At 27.5% G+C, this 18,128-nt stretch overlaps 1 protein-coding gene across 2 annotated transcripts in view; it reads right to left on the reverse strand.

Annotated features, from left to right (window-relative positions):
• The window catches only part of LOC107447453 (liprin-alpha-1), a 113,928-nt gene that overhangs the window by 26,090 nt on the left and 69,710 nt on the right, over window positions 1-18,128 (reverse strand). For both annotated transcript variants that reach the window (XM_071182222.1, XM_071182221.1), the window contains exons 2-10: window positions 15,212-15,313; window positions 9,130-9,294; window positions 8,856-8,930; window positions 8,668-8,748; window positions 7,297-7,515; window positions 5,157-5,303; window positions 3,656-3,787; window positions 1,875-1,958; window positions 62-256 (exon numbers count right to left, since the gene is read on the reverse strand). In XM_071182222.1, the coding sequence (XP_071038323.1) occupies window positions 62-256; window positions 1,875-1,958; window positions 3,656-3,787; window positions 5,157-5,303; window positions 7,297-7,515; window positions 8,668-8,748; window positions 8,856-8,930; window positions 9,130-9,294; window positions 15,212-15,313 (1,200 nt within the window). The remainder of the gene's footprint in view (window positions 1-61; window positions 257-1,874; window positions 1,959-3,655; window positions 3,788-5,156; window positions 5,304-7,296; window positions 7,516-8,667; window positions 8,749-8,855; window positions 8,931-9,129; window positions 9,295-15,211; window positions 15,314-18,128) is intronic.

The raw sequence follows: 18,128 nt of genomic DNA on the forward strand, positions 1-18,128 counted from the left end.
AATTCTAATATAAAAACACAGTTTCAATATAAATTAAAATAAAAACAAAAAAAATACATACTTTTTCTGATTGTGTATCTTCTAGAAGTTTTTTAGTTGTATCTAAATTCTGAGCCAAAGAATTTTTTTCTTCCAGTGCATGCATTTTTTCTTTTAAATGCATTTGTAATCTCTCATTTGATTCGGCAAGTAACTTATCAACTGTAGCAGCAAGTCGAGCATTATGGTCTTCGTTCATTTTTTCTCTCTGTCTAGCCTGAAATAGAGGAGAAAATTAAAAAAACAAAACTCTCATTTTCACTTTAATAAAGTAAAATAGACAGATTGAAAATACTTCTGATATCTACACTGCATAATAATAAGTTCATGAAACATATTTTTTTCAGTTACACCTGTAACTCATTACTGATTTTAAGAAGAATTACAAAACTATACAAACCTTAATAGGCAAAACATATTTTACTTTGATTAAAAATCTATAATCAATTACAATTAAAAGCAAGTTTAAAATACTTATTTTAAACTAAACATAATTTTTTTTTCGTTAAAAAAATAAATTTGGTTTTTTAGTTTATTTATTTGCAAAAAATAAAACTTGGAAATGTTAGAGTTTATGCTTCTTTTCAAATAAAATTTGCATCGGAAAATCAAAATAAATTAGGTTATTTTTAGAGGTTCCCAAATCATTTTAAAGAAGAAACTTTTTCTCCAATTAAATACATGATTCAGATAATTCTAATAAACATGCCACATCTGTAAACCCGCAGAGTGCTGTTAGTAAAAGAAATAATTAAATTTATACTCCCAAATCAATAACAAATTATAAATTCCAATTTAATTAATGACACATTAAAATATTTCAACAGTTTACTTTCAATTCTTATGTAATAGGTTCTAGATATATACATAATTCTAATCTCGCCAAGCAAGTAAACCAACATTAACACATTTAGAAGAAAAAGAGTATTTTTTGAAAGTAGGTAAGGAAGAGTGTTTAATCGATAAACCTGGAATGAGTCTAGGTAGCTAAATATTTGTGATTGCTTTGAATTAAATTGTTCAAATCTGGTAACAAAAGAAAATAAGTTATTGATACCTGACAAAAGAATTTCGAATTATGACCAACAGCAATCTAGAAATTATGACCTAACTACCAACAGCTACCCTATTCTTTTCTATGATGCAAAAATATACCCATCTTCCTTAGACCTCGTTTTTCACCACCACAGACTGTTCTATGAAAAAAGCTAAACAACACGAATTATGTAAGCATAACTGATGACACAAAAATTGGCATACTATAATTTCCATTTCATAAGTAAGAGTCTTCTTATTGTCTAAACACAATACATGAACACCAGACGAACTAGTTACAACAAGGAAAATAAAAGAAACGAGGACAAACCACTTTTTTATTCACATTTAAGGACGTCTTGTCTTCATAGACAAGCTTTGGTAAGATTCAGTCATTTAATGTAGATTTTCGGAATATTAAAATGCAAAATTTATGTTTATGAATAATGATGCATAGTTTTTTTAAAAAATTGAAAAAATAACATAGATGTTTTAATCTAGTGTTCAGTTTAATTTATACAATGCTTACATTTGGGTAATATGATAACTTATACCTGGTTTTTCACTTTTAGATTTGATTGATTTTTGGAGTTTGTAGATGATAATGTTTGGAGGCTGATATCTAAGTCTGATCCTGTTTAAGTTAAATGTTTCCAAGGGAAATTTAATTAAAAAAAACTTAACAACTGACTAAACTAAATATTGTGATAAACAGCATTGAGCTTGAAGGAAAAAAAGGCATGTTTTGTCCATTTAGAGGTGTATAAATTCTGAAAATTTCAAAGAAAAGAGGACAATACCCTAGACAGTTCAGTGCTTTTCTCTTCTAATTGCTGCTCAAGTCTTAAAAGTCTCTCTTCAACACTTCCTTGTCTTTCATGGATCTATAAAAAGTACACACGTCATATAATAGTACACACATGTCATATGTCTAATAAATTTGGTAATATTATAAAAAACTAACAATTTAGAAAAGAAAAGTGACTTTTAGGTGATTGCACAAATAAGGTATAGACTATGGGTAACTATGGGTATAAGGTATAGACTATGGGTCATTTTGAAAGTAAAAATCCCAGTTCTTTTTTCAATGACATAGTTTGATTTGTGCAAATTACATACGGATGTAAAATCATTTAATACATTAAATGAACTGAAAATTTTTTATCTTGCATTTAGCATTTCTTAATTTACATTTATGAAGTTAAATTATAATAATGTAAAAGAAATTTTTGTTATAAATTTGGCAATGAATAAGTTTAAAAAATTTTTATTGTTTTATTTTTAATTTCAAATTATAATTTCAAATTCACTAGTAAAAAATAAATTACAGTATTTTCTCCCACTATTAAATAAAATAATGCTTTTAGAATCAAAGAAAAAGAATTATCATAAATTTGAATTGTGACTACTTTCGGCATGCTAAAGAGATAAAATGTTTACTGGAAATTTGTACTGATTAGAAAAAAATAGTTTTGATCATTTTCTAACTGCTGAAAGATATATCAGCATTTCATCTCTAAACAAAATTTTATTGTCAATCATAATTCCAACCATTAGCTGGAACATTTTAATTTTAATTATAGCTGTTGCTTAGAAAGTTGAATAACTGATTAGCTAAGCTGGCAGCTCCAAGCAATACAAATTAAAAAAAATTTCTAGATGTAGTAAGCAAAATGTATCGTTTTCTTAACATAATCAAACTAATGCTAAAAAGACATAATGCTAAAAAGAAAATCAATGAAAAATGTTTTTTAAAAACTATGTTTTTCAAGTGAAATAACAAGGAAAACTTCTGAACTTTTTTTCATGCTAAAATAAAATAAAAACAGGTTGATTAACTGTATTAGTTAATTTTTATTACCACCAAAAATTCAATTATCTTTCAAAAATGATGTGTCCTGCAATTTTTGTTTTAGGTGTGACAAAAATTAATTATTTTTCATTTTAGTTCATCTGAAATATGAAAAACTCATACATGAAAAGATAGAGGAAGAACACATTCAAATATATTCTAACAAATTTCAGAAAATAAGTTTTGTATAAAATAAAAACATCATGGAGATGAAGTTTCTCTATTATAAGCTATTTGTGTTGCCAATCTAAATTATGCAGAAAAGTACATTGTAGACATTGTCCGCCATTAAATGTTCTCAAACATGAAAATTCGAGCCTTATCCAACTGCTGTTTAACATATTCTTTCACTAAGCTTTACAAACAAGTTACATAAAATCAATTTTGCTACATAAATCAAAATTTGGGTTGAGCAATTGAAACAGACATGCCTATTTTCCTTGTTATACTAGCATTTCAATTTGTTTAATAGTATTATTGAGCTTAATTTGCTAAACAATACAACAAGGCAAAATTGCATGGAATTTTTCCTAATTTTAAATCTGTTTTCTATGCAGGAAACAGGCTTGCCTAAAGTTCAAAATGAAGAGAAGAGATCCAAAACATTAAAATTATTGACAATAAATTAAAAATTCAGAGAAGATACTAATATTTTTTTACTTAAAAACATTAGCTCACTGCTTGAATAAAAAAATTAATTATGAATAATAAAAAACAAATCTGAACAACCTGGCTAAGAGCATCCATTTTACTTTTCTCTTCAGAGCTATCATTTAAAGATTCAGCAGTAACAGAAAACTGTGCTAGCTTTTGCTCAGCTAAATCTAATCTTTCCAGTAAAGCTTTGATTTTTTCTTCACTCTGTAAACAAGTTTAAACAATTCATTAATGGTGGTTGAAAATGCTAACTTATGAAGAAAAAAAAAAGTATTAATAATGCTTGAAGTCTTAGTTAATACATATTATTAAAAATGATTTTAAAATATGATAAAAAAGAAATAATCAATAAAATTTCCATTTAAATGCTAAATGATTTTAATGCATCATAGAGCAATGAATAAAATAAACTTGCATTATACATTGAGAGAATTTCAATGCAAAACAAATTTTTTTTAAAAATATAGTACACATTAACATTTTTAAATTATCAAGAACTATCAACTAACAGGAATGCTTAGTAACAAAGATTTTTGATTTGTAAAGTAATAAAAGCAAGTCAACAACAAACAATGAAGAGAAAAAAGTATCATCAAGTTTTTAAAATTGAAAAATATGCATTCTTTAATTAATTTCTTTTTTTTAGTTGCAAAAGCATGAAAGCATATTTCTTTCTATTACATAGATTTCATACTCACTTTCATTGAAAATATAATATTTAAAATGTATAGAAAAACCACAGTGAAAACTAGATATCCTTTTAGCAGAGGTCAGTATAAAAGCTTCTTACATAATTTTGTCTATTAATGCAATTTTCCCATTAGTAATTACTTTGTAAGATTTAGTTCCAGCTTCTTTCACAGTTGAAAATTTGCCCCGTTAATAGGGGTATTTTAAGCAATGGATATTTATACACATTTCAAGAATTAATAAGCTAAATAGATTATGCCAGATAATAATAAAAAAAATAATAAGGATTTAAAAAAAAAATTCTGAAGTTAGGACAAAAAAACTTAAGTGTTCCACTTTGTACACATTTTTCTCCAATTATTAATTTTTAGTTACACTTTTAATAAGTCAGGTGTATTATTTATTTAAAGAAAATAATTATTTATAAATCTAACTTAAAAATCATTTTTATTAGATTATTAATATAGACTATAGAACTGAATTAATAGATGTGTAGTGAATTAGACAATTGAAGAACATCTAAATAAAATATACAATAAATTATTATTTTACAGTAAATGGACTCTTGTTGATTTTTTATTTATCAATGAATTCTTAATTGACTGCAATCATAACATAAACTAAGAAATGTAAAAATTACAAACCTGGGAAATTTAATATTATTTGGAATTTTAAGAAATCTTTTGTATTTTGGACAAATCAGCACAATTTTAGTTATAAAGTATTAATTTGTAGCAAAAATGCACAACATGATTTATTTGAAGTAGATAGCACAGCTGTTGTACATTTATACGGAATAAATCAAACAAATTTGTGTGAATTAAAAAAAATAGTTAATGAAATAAATAGGAAATAGAAAGGGAAAAAAAAATAAAAGCATTACTAGTTTTAACTGAGCTTCTTTATTTGAAAGTTCTTGTTCTAGCTTTTCATTCAGATCATGCAATGAAGTGGATTCCCTTTGAGCATTTAGATATCTCTTTTCCAGAGTTGTGATTCGCTCCTCCTGGTCTTCTTTTTGTGCATTGTTCTGAAAAAAAAGAGAAGATAATACTGTTAAAGAGGCAAAAGCTTATACTTCATGCACGTTTTGCTACATAAGAGTAATACACATAAAAATGGACATGAGAACATGAAACAGTATGGAAATTAATTAACATTTTTTAAAAAATGTATTGTTTAAATATCGATTACTACTACTGAATCAGAAAAAAAGTTTTTTAGAACTAAGGATTAGCATTAATAGAAAACACAAGAATTGGATATATTTACAACATCTTTAGTCTATAATAGTATTTATAGCAATTGTGATTATTGCGTACTGGTAACAAACAATTCTTCCCATAAGCTGAGAAATATATTTAAATTTTATGAAATTTAGGTAGTAGATAAAAAAATAAACAATGAATGTTAATTAATTTAAATTTTTTAAAAACGTATTGCTTAAATATCGATTACTATTACAGAATCAGAAGAAAAAGTTATTTAGAACTAATGACTAGCACAAATAAAAAAAAACAAGAATTGGATATATTTACAACATCTTTAGTCTATAACAGTATTCAGCAATTGTGATCATTGCGTACTGGTAACAGCGTACTGGCTTGAAATATTAAATTATTGTATTTTATATAATATTATACACAGGCTATGGAAAGGTTAAGCAAGTTGTAAAACAACTAAATAATTTTTATTTTTTTGCAGTAATATCGCTTCTTTTTCAGCACTACAGCCTATCACAAGCCAAGACTTTCCACGAGTCTCCTCCATATGACTTTGGAGTCTGTGGGGGCAATGGAATGCCATTGGTTAACTGCCAGATCCCTAAGATCTCTCTCAATAGAATTAACCCACTTGGTAGGAGGCAAACCTCTTTATCATGTACCTTCTATTTTTGAAAAACCAGTAGTTTGACTCATTATATCGAAAAGGGTGCTCTAGCCGTCTAATGCGGCTAGCTTTTATAACTTTGATAACACCTGGTTCTTTAAATCTACAGTGAATTTCTATCGAAATTCCTGAAAAGTAGTAGTTTTTGATAAAAAATGCAGGTTTTTAATCAAAAATAGTTATTTTGCTTTTCATTCATAATGTATAGAATTAGTATGGAACAGAATCTATGTAAGGGGCTTTATTGTTGTATGAGAATTATTATGTGGAAATTTTTCATGACTTGTTCAATGCTCAAAGTATTCCTCAAGTATAAAAAAATTATGTTCTTTCATGTAGCCCTCACTTATAGTTTCAAACATTAATTTCAATTCTAAATTTTAATCTTTTTAAATTATTTTGTATTATAGGTAGTAGTATTTTGTATATTGTATGTAGTTATTGTATGTAGTTTTTGTATATTGTATGTAGTTTTTGTAAATTGTATTTTGTTAGATAAAAGCAATTTAAAAATTTTTTCTTTAAAAACAAAACTTGCATGTGTTCTAAGTTATTTTCACTAGACCAAAGTATTTCAATAATGAATTCAAAATAGCTTTAGTAGCTGATGAATTTAAAAAGTATTTGACAAAGTGATAAATTCTTATGCAAACAAAAAGTAAGAAAGGCTATTTTGTATCTCTCTCCTTTCTTTAATTTTGTTTTTTTATGTTTTATATATTTATTTTATTGTATGTTTCACATATATGTATCACATATTAATAATATCTTATATGTGCATATTTAATAATTAACCTATAAGCCATAAAAAGCTTTCTTTCATCAAAATTAACAACAACAGAAATAAATAGTTATATATAAACCAGTAGATATTTAGTTTTTAGCTGAAATAAGATCTTATGATAGAACAGATGAAAGTTAACACAGTATGTTTAATGAAAATTGGTATTTAAATATTAAAAGTGTAAAAACCATTTTGAAAAAAAAAAGCTTTTTAAAGCCATTATTTACAATAAAATAACAATACTAGGGAGCCCACAATAAATTTGGCCTGTTGTTTATAAATGCTGTGTCCAGCTTTGCAGTTAATAAATACAGAATAAAAATAGCGTAAAATAAAAAATTTCAATTACTTCACGTAAATCCCTAGATAGTTTTGAATTTTCTTGTTGAAGGCGAGTTACTTCTTTTTGTGCAGCAGACATATTCTCTTCAAGTTCTCTCATTTTACCACTGAAATCTAACAATTTGTTTCGGCCTAAAACAATTTCATTAGCTTGTTTTTCAACTATGTCTTGTAACTCAATGACTTTAGATGCCTCAACTTCAACATCAAGATTTCCATTTGCAATCTGAAACAATAATTAGCTTGTTCAAATAAAGAAAAAAACAAATAGTATTAAACAATTTTGAAAGGAAACAACTAAGGTGGCATAATTTTTTAACGTCACTTCAACTGATTTAATAAATATCTTAACAAATTAAAAAACAAAAAAATTTATAACATTTAAAAGTAGTTATACTTCGTAATTAAATTTAAAATTTTAAATATAACACATTACATTGATTTTGATAAAAATATGGAAAAGAAATCAAGCATAGAATTTTTATAAAATGTGTTTTTAAAAAATAATTTCATAAGTTCTGTTTTACTTATTTATTCCCAATATTAAGTGTCATGATTAAAAATACAAATATATAAAATTTCTAATGGCAAATTAGATTAGAAAAATAAAATGTTTGACCAATCAATTATTTTGTTTCAAAAGTAGACCTGAAAATAACCACTCCCCACATGGCAAGTCAACAAAAAAAAAAAGTGGCAACTTAGATAAACAACCGGTCACCTTTTGTAGTCTTTTTTTTTTGAAAATTGTTTAAGAATAAAAGTTCATCAATGCAAAAGAAAATTCTTTACAGTTAGTATGTTTAACTAAATTTTATTAATGTTATTTTTAAAAATATAATTTAATCAAAGAGAAAAAAAAAGGCTGTTTTCAGGCTATTTAATGGAACGGACTTGTCGATATTGGTCACTGACTGATTAGGTTTAAGGAAAAAGTGGCCACTAAGTTAACAGAATCTACCGGCTACTGGCTACTAACTGAAAATTAAAATTTTCAGGTCTATTCAAAAGTATAAAAAAAGTTTAGTTGAATAATTTTTAATAAAGCATTAGATTAGAAAATTAAGATTTTTGACTAACTAGTCATTTTTTTAGTTTTAATTTTATAACTAATCGAAAGAAATCTAATGACGTTTTTACGTTTAATTTTGTTTCTAAATTGACAATTAACATTAACCAGTTGTCAAACCTAGAGTGGCTCATACATACTAAAAAGTTAGCAAATTTTGTACGCAAAAATCTGACAATCAATTAAGCAATTAAATAAGTGTAAGCATAAATTAAAAACATTAAAAAATTCATATACTTAATTCTTATACTTATTAAAAAATTCTTATACTTTTTTTCTAATTCTTCCCCATTCAAACCTATAACATACCTTTGAATTATCATCGTTGTTATCACGCTTCAGTTTAAGGTCATCATGACGCCCAAATCCAAGAGACTTATACTGAGATAACTGGAAATAAAAATATTAATTAATACTTAATAATAGCAAAGAAAAGGAAGGAAGACACAAGTGAAAATAAATTTGTTATGATATTAATTTCATCAATTAAAATTTACCTCTTCTCTCTGCTGATTAACTATTTCTTCTAGAGCTGCCACTCTTTCAATTGCAACTCGAAGTTTTTCTCGAACCTAAAAAGACAATTAACATCATGAGAAGGCTTAACAATTTCCATTAGAAAAAGAGAATTTTGTATTATTTTTTTCCCTTTCCAATAATTAAACTAAATGATATCTTGAAAATATCAAAATTTTTGAATTGGTACTTTGTAACTTTGTTGTTGTTAAAAAGAATTAAAATTTATTTTGAAAATAAAAATGTTGAAGGTACCTTTTCATCGAGAGCTTTATGGTGCTCAAACAGAGACTTCAGAGCTTTAAGAACCTCGACTTCTGATGAGACACCGGCGGGTGACTGAGCTTGCCTTTTCACCACAGTCATCCTTAGGGACCGTTCGTGACGAGACACCAGGCACTCGAGATGTTCCAGAAGAAGCTGTTCAAAAAAGAAAATAAACCTCAATCAAAACCAATAAAATGTTTAAATATGCCAAAATGACTGAAAAAAAATCAAATGTTAATAAATCCAGAGGTTCCAACTTTTTAAGCTAGGTGTCAGTAATCAATCAGAAGTACAGCACACAAAAAAAAAAATTAATGGTCCACCCTAAATAACTTTTGATCTAATGATTGGATCCTCAGGTTCTAGGGCACAGCCTTAATGGTTCGAGGTGGAGGACCTCAAATATGCGAATTAAATAGTGCACACAATATTTTAAGCTACGAAATCAGGCACTAAACGCGCTTTCTCTGAAAACACTTTTTTATGACCGATTCAGATTTCTGACCCACAAAATATAGGGAGTAGCTGCAAGCTGGAAAATATGATCCCCATACTTTGGCCAAGAAAGCAATTCAAAGCTTGGACCCCTTGATGTTAATTTTACTTTACGTTATTTTTTTTTAACATATTTTGCCATATCTAGGGAAAGAGAAATTTTAAGCAAATTGAAAAATATTTGCACACAATTAAAAAATTCATATGTCTAAAGATAAATCCTGGCAAAAAATAACTATTAGTAAATATTTATTATTTTTTATAATTTCATTCATTAAATAATCGAAAAGATTTTGAATTGTTCAGTATGCAATTTTATACATCCATTTTAAAGAATATAATTTTACATAGAAAAATACAAATTTTGAGCGAAATCGGTAGAATAGTACTTGAGATATCGAAATTTAAAAAAAGTCGTATTTTTAAAATTCGATTCTGCTCCTCTGACCAAATACTACCCTGCAAAATACTGACTGTATAATAATAAAAATACAGTATTTTTCGCTTGATGTGATCGCTGGTATTGTTACTGACCGCTAAGTGTTATCAAAACCACTCGGTCCGGATATCCTCCTTTCATTTGTATGTTAATTTATCGCCATCTGTGTTCATTACATCGTTTAAAAAGTAATTTTATTTATTTTTTAGAAAATTATCATAACTGCCAGAGAAATATTCACTGTGTATTCAGAAGAAATTTGCTTTTTTATTGCCCTGAGCTATTGTTTGAATATCCAAGCAGCTTCCATCTTAACTGTATCAGAAGTTTGTTAGATTGTTATGGGAAAAAGACGGATGATGAAACTGAGGAGTCAGATTTTGTTGAGTCACACCTTACAAATGTTGAATACAGTGAAAAAGTAGGAACTTCAGAGTAGAGTAAACCAACCAGTGAAGGAACACTATCCAGTGAAGGAACATTTCATATATATTGATTAAAAATAAGAATTTGAAAGTGTTTTTTTTTAGATTGATTGGTAACAATAGCTTACTGCCAAACAATAGGAAGTCATCTAGCAATATTTTGGATTACCTGGTCAAATAGACATCTCTGGAAAAATTTTTGCATCTGTTATTATCTCTGCAACACCTTGTTTCGTTGAAAAAATTACAAGGTGATTGTTTGTATTTATATGTTTGAAGCGGAATTAATTGCATGTAGTAGTCTTATTTTTCTCACTGTGAAAAAGGGAATTCAAAATATAGTTATTGAAGTTACGTTTTATTTTTTTTAAAGAACCATAGCATAATAAAGTACTGAGATAAGGGGTGTTTATTCACTGGATCACCAAACGATGAAAAACCAGTGAAGGAACAAGTGTTCCTTTCTTATTTTTTTTTCTTTTTTGCTCATTGATTGCTTTTTGTAATTTACATTCATAGGAAATTTCCAACTTTTAATGAGAAAAATTTCATATGAATTAGATAAAACCATTTTTAACAAATCATTTTTGTTAAAACCATTTTTATAGGAAATATGGCTGATTTATATTATTTTTATAAAAATGAAGCAAAATTAAAAATTTTAAAATTATTTAAAATAGACAATAATATGATTGATTCAAAAGTTTTTTTTTAATCGAATCAAAATAAGTGGAATGTCTAAATAAGTGGAAATCAAAAGTGAGTAGAGTGAGATTAGTGATGACGCGAAATAAAGAAACATCTAAATAATTTATATTCAATGAAATAAGTGAAATATGTAATAAGTATGACTCTACACATTATAGACAACCGCGACATATTAAATACATACAGAATAAAAATACAGGACAACTTGATAATTATTGATCGAATGATAAGATATTAATATGTTAAGATGTAATCCTAATGTTCCTAACTCTTGAACAGAGCTATTTGAAATACTCTCATTCATTTGTTACAATGAGATTTTAAGCCATAAAGTCGGTCACGAAAATTGTCTTCCATCTCTAAACATGCCCTGTTAAATTAATTTAGATATTGTACCTTAATGTGGTTGTAGATGCAATCTGAAAAATATGATACTAATATTTCAGCAAAAAAAAGTCGTTAAAAAAATGTTTCATCTTAGTTTATTTTACTTTTCGCATATTTCTTTATTTCACTGGAAGGATGCTTACGCAATAGTTTATTTGCACAAATCAATTTTTAGGATAATTTATATATTTAAAATATAAATTATCCCAAATAAATACATTTAATATGAAAAAGAAATTATGTATAATTAATAAAAAAAATTTATATTTATCGAGATTTTTATTTATTTTTTAACTAGCTGAACATACGTTCCTCGTAAGTAGTGAAAAGAGAATAATACGGTAAAACATTTTTAAGTATAAAAACTATTAACGAAATGTAAATCATAAATTAANTGTTATAACATACAAGTACTTGTATGTTATAATTTCACAAATAGTCTTGTTTTTATATATTTGTATGGCTAAAAAATTCATAAAGAGCATTAAAAAATAACCAAAATTAAGTGTTCCTTTACTGGGCAATTTTGTGTTCCTTCACTGGTAAGAGCTGTTCCTTCACTGGGTTTTCTTACTACTCGTTATTTGAACCTCCAAAACTTCAAAACAATATTATGTAAGTTCTCTACAATTTTTTTGCATAATTTCCAATTAGTAACAAATATGTTGACACTGTCATTTAACTGAAATTACGAATTTTGAAATTAATATGATTTTTTAAAAGGCAAGCGAAGCTTAAGTGTTCCTTCACTGGTTAGTTTACCCTACAACACCGATGTGATTTCTTTGAAAAAATTATAATAACGAACAATTTAGAAATGAGCTTCTTAAAATGAATTGTAGACAATCAATAATAGATGCTTTTTTTAAAATTTTTTTTTAAAAATTAATCATTGGTTTAATGTTTTAATAGAAATATGCCTTACATAAAACGGTGCGTTTCCCCCCCCCTTTCATTTTCAAATTCAGTATGGTATAAATTGCTAAATTTATCTAATTTCGTGATTCGTTTTATCTTTTGACGCAGATGGGATACCGGTGTTCCTTTTCTACAAAGTTTTTCTGACGCTATAATTACAAGCAAAAATATATTTCAGTACTTTTTAATTATAAAAAAAACAGTCTTTTATTTACTAAAAAATTCTGTTTACCGAAATTTGTAAAAAAAATATTTTTCACTTAAGATTTAAAAAAATTATTAATAAAATTTTATATAAAAAAAAATTCAATAAAGAATAACTGTTTCTCTTAAACCTAAAAAAGTTATTGTTTGAAAGTGAGCCGTGTTAGGAAGATTTCTCCTTTAATGCAGAAAAAGACACCGGTGTTTCATACTGTATTTCATAACCATAAATTTTTCAAATGCTAAATGTAACATTTTTCATTTATTTTGATCTAAATTATTACAATATAATGAAAAAAGTATAAAAAATATGCTTAACAAAATTTCTGCCTCAAAGGGTAAATGTTATCAAAATCGTTGTGTCCTCCAAATGATTACATTAAACAGAGACAACTATATAATATATAGTTAGCGTTTACGAAATTCAAATTAGTGCAATTCTAAGGTGCATATACTACTTAATTCTATAGAAGTACATATTATTAATAAAATTACATATTTATTTACTATTAAATAATAAAAAAAAGTTACACTTGGATGAGGGTGTAAAATAAAAAATTATACAACACTGAAATTTAATAAATCATTATAAAATGATAAAATTAGATTGAATACTTGAAATCAATGTTTAAGTTTTTCGGTTAAAATAGAACTTGTATTACTGCGTTATCATACAGCTTTTGAACCACTAAAAATTTTTGCTCATAGCATTTCTGTTTTGAGTTCTTTTGCTTTTCTAAAAGGAGAGAGAGAATTGTTTCATAATAGCTAGTTTGAAGAGGGAAACATGAGATTTTTTGCCTTTTTTTATTTCGTGTTTCCATTAAGGCATGCTTTTTTTTATTGTTTTTAAAATTGTTTAAGTTGTAGAAAAAAAATCATAGATTAGAAACAAAAAATAAAATTTTATAACTCCTGGTAGTTAAGGGGGAAAATTTATTTTAAAAAGATTATTATGGAAATTCTTAAAAAACCGCTATAACTAAACTCCACTATAATTTTGATTATGAAATCGTAATAATTACGGATGAATCGTAGCAGTTCGCACCTCTGTGAATGATCAAGTAGAACGCGAATAGTCCATAACTGCGCTTCTCTGCGGAAACACTTTATGAAAGGAAAAACAACATTTACAGAACATTTTTGTTGCCCGCAGTCGTTTCATTACTAATTTCTTTATAGGAAACCTTGCATCATTGAAATGTTAGAAATTAAACAAAACTATAATCGACAACGTATTCTTAAATATGTTTAGAAAAGTATAATCTCACACAGTTTAAATTTTGAAGAAAGAGACAGTTTTTCAATTCAAATAAACAAAAGAGAAATTTCAAATGTGATAAATCCAGAAATGCGCGTCGCTGCGGAAATAATTACGTATTAACAAGAAATAATTACTTACATTATTATTATAGTTACTTATTAACAACATTTACCGAACGTTTTTGCCATTCAAAACATATACATTATTCTCCTCATAGGAAGGCCTGCATCTATAAGTTAACAAAGAAACTTATATGTTAGATAAAAAGATATTCGACAATGTATTAATATGTTTAGGAATGTATGTTCTTATAGAATTTAAATTTTGAAGAGACAGATATGAATCAAAATATATGGAACGTGAAATTTCTCAAGCGAGTTTCGAGAAATGCGCTTCCTTACAAAAATACTTAAAATACAAAAACATACTTCGCTTGCGTGTATAAAAAAGGACATTGTTTACTCCCTATCTTTGTTTATTTCTGTTACTCAAGTTAGGTTTGGCCTATATACAAGCAAAAATACATTATTAAACGTTATTTCGCTTTAGTTTTTAACACTATCATAATAAACTTTTTAAAGGCTTTTTGTTGTTAGTGAGTAAACCATCGTTTCCCTATTACGCTAAAGCATAAAAAAACAACATAGTTTTGTGTTTCAGCCGGTTTATTCTGATAATATTTTTGTCTCTTTTTTATAATCTAGACTCTAGCTAATATTTTATAAATATTACTTAGTTAAAGTCACCGATGCACTGTTAGATTCATGCATATTTTTTGCTTCAGTTATCTTCACTTCCTTCGTAATGTATAGTGTAAATTTTTTTAAAACCTTTTCATTGGAGAACGAAAGATGTTTGAAAACGCCGATAATTAACAAATAAGATAACCGAAGCTACTGCAATAAATGTTGCCTTATTGTCATCGATTACTACGTCTGAAATAGCTAACGCACAATTCGATGATTTATAAATTCTTTCTTTCTTTGAATTTTTCTAGAATTTTAAAATTTTTCTAGTAGACAATTAAGATCAGGCTTATCATAAAAATAAAGCCAAAATTTAGTCAATTTAAAAAGTAAATCTATGATAACAGCGATAGAATTAAAGGAAAATTTCTAAATTGAAGAAGGAATTGCTGCTCTAGAAAAAAAAATAAAAATACATGAATATTTTTTAAAAGAAATCAGAGAAAAATAGTAGGAAACATTCAGATTGGTGACAAATACATACTCGGGTATTGTTCCGCTCAGCTTTGAGCTCTTGGATTTCTTCCTCTTTTTCTAGCAGCAACTCGCGGGATTGGTTAAGTTCTTTAGTGATAGATGAAAATTCCTAAAAAATACAAATAAGGGAAGACTAAATAAGATGATGCATACATTACATATTTTTTTTATTACAGTAAAATCTGCGAAAGTTGCGTCATGCATTGCGTTAGTGGTCAATTTAAATAAAAAACCAGCTTTGAGAGGAAATTAGTCATTTTTTTAAAACTTATCCTATATCATGTTATTCTTATAATCACCGTATTATTCATCTATCTCGAATATGTAGATGCAATCAAAATAAAAATAAATGTGATAGATGTTTCGGATTTTATATTTTAGTACAAATATAATCCTGACAACACAATCTAGTATATTTTTTAGTAACTATTAGACTGTTCTTTATAATTAAAAAAATACCAAAAATATATTTCTTCAAATAATTTAGAGCACCAGGAAAAAAATAGATAAAAGAGGCACCGGTGTTCCTAAGAAATACAATTTAGGTAAGACTAAATTAGATGATGCATACATTACATATTTTTTTATTACAATAAAACCTGTGAAAGTTGCGTTAGTGGTAAACTTAAAAAGGAAATCAGCTTTGAGAGGAAATGAGTCATTTTTTAAAAACTTATCCTATATCATGTTATTCTTATAAGCACCGTATTATTCATATATCTCGAATATGTAGATGCAATAAAAATAAACGTGATAGATGTTTTAGATTTTATATTTTAGTACAAATATAATCCTGATAACACAATCTAGTATATTTTTTCACTAATAATTTAGAGCACCAGGAAAAAAATAGATAAAATAGGCACCGGTGTCCCATCAGAGTCAAACTGTTAACTACAAACAATTTGTATTACCCAAATAAGCAATTTACCAAAAATAAAATAGTCAAGACAAATAAGAAATACTATTTATTACACTATCTTTAAATTCCAAACCAATTGGAATAAAAATAAACGTGATAGATGTAATGGATTTTATACTTCAGTACAAATATAATCCTGACAACACAATCTAGTATATTTTTTTTAGTAACTATTACACTGTTTTTTATAATTTAAAAAAATATCAAAATATATTTTTACTAATAATTACAGCACCACGAAAAAAATATTAGATAAAAGAGGCACCGGTGTCCCATCTGCGTCAAACTGCTAACTACAAACAATTTGCATTACCCAAATGAGCATTTTACCAAAAATAAAATAGCCAAGACAAATAAGAAATACTATTTATTACACTATCTTTAAATTCCAAACCAATTGGAAAACGGTTCGGGTAGATTTTCGCAAATGAGATGCGCATTTAAGACGATCATAGCTGAGAATCAGCGAAAGTGGGAATTCAATCAGGTATTGCGCAAAAGAGGATCTCAGGGAAAAAGCAAGATGAAGGCGCTACACGAAAATCACGTATCTTGCAGTGAAACTAATTCGCCGGAGGACTCTCCCGTAGTAGCTCCCTAAACTCCCGTTAGGAAGAGGGATCATTTTTCATATAGCGAGGAAGAAGAGGGAAAAAGTGCCCTATTTCCCCCGTCTTTCCCTTAGGCTCTTTTTCTTAGGTATTTCCAGGCTCATGCAATATGTAGTTTCATGAGTTTTGATGGTACGAGGCCAGGCCAACCCTACGGCCTTCCGGGGTGGTTATCAATATATTATGGAGTTGAAATAATTGCTGAATTTGAAAAGGTATCATGTGTTTTGTGGTTAAGTATTGTAAAAAAGATGGATTTCTTACATAGCAAGAAGACAGTCCTTAATTGAAAAAGGTAAATTTTTTCTCTTCCGAAAACAGTTTAGAATTTGCTGATCAACCTGCAGATAAAGAATCACATTTCGCAATTTTTTTTTTAATACAATTCATCAAATTTAATATATATTTCTTGTAGTTATATAAAAAATAAAAGCTGCTTGGAAAAATATCTAATAACCTTTTCTGTTATTTTCCTTAAAACTAAAAATATTTTATCCCTTTTTTGAAACTCTATTTCAGCTTTGACAGCATTAGCAATGGAAAGAAAATAGTTGTCAAGCAGTTTTTTTCGAAATCTATCGTGAAGCACTTACGTTATTTTTTCAGTAGTCAAATTTTCCTTTTGTAACGTAGCAAAGTTAACTTCTAACCGAGCGTAAAGCTAAAACGTAAATATTTTTCATAAAAGGCCTTATTTTTACTCTGAATTTAAACAGAAACTAGTTCTTTAGCGTGCTAAGAGGTATACCCTTGCTCAAACTTACACAAAGCAGAGCTTGTTACGTAACAGAACCGGTTGAACTTTTTCCCTTGCTTTGGAGATCACTTTACTTATAACATTAAAATATAAACAGTTAAGAGACTCTTCCCAGTTCGCATTGTGCATACATAATGAAACATAACTTATAAACAGTATTTCAAACCTTAAAACTCTTTCCCCTTAATTTGCCACTGATGTTAATACACTGGTTATCATAAATTAAGGAAAAATCACAAAAATAGCGATAACTCTTTCAAAAGTAAGCCAAACCGTGCAAAATTTGCATATGTTGTCCACTAAGAGTAGCTGAGTAAAATTGCAATATGCAAATTAGTGGCGCTGCACTCGGCTTACGTCATCTGCCTGGAGCATAAAAGTCCAAGTTTGAGAGAAAGCACACAAATTTTACTGTGATTGCGACATTGAAAATCTGAGATAGCCAATTCGTAATAATGACCTCTAGGCATCATTTGCCTGAAGAACTACGATGGAGAGCCATCGGGAGACTAGAGGCAGGGCAGAGTCAATCAGAAGTGGCCAGATGGCTAAATGTGAGTCCATCTGTGGTTCATAGACTTTGGAGGCAATTTCAAACCACAGATTCGGCATCTAGGAGGTTCAGTCAAGGACG

This window comes from Parasteatoda tepidariorum, chromosome 6 (assembly GCF_043381705.1).
Source record: "Parasteatoda tepidariorum isolate YZ-2023 chromosome 6, CAS_Ptep_4.0, whole genome shotgun sequence".
NCBI lineage: Eukaryota > Metazoa > Arthropoda > Arachnida > Araneae > Theridiidae > Parasteatoda > Parasteatoda tepidariorum.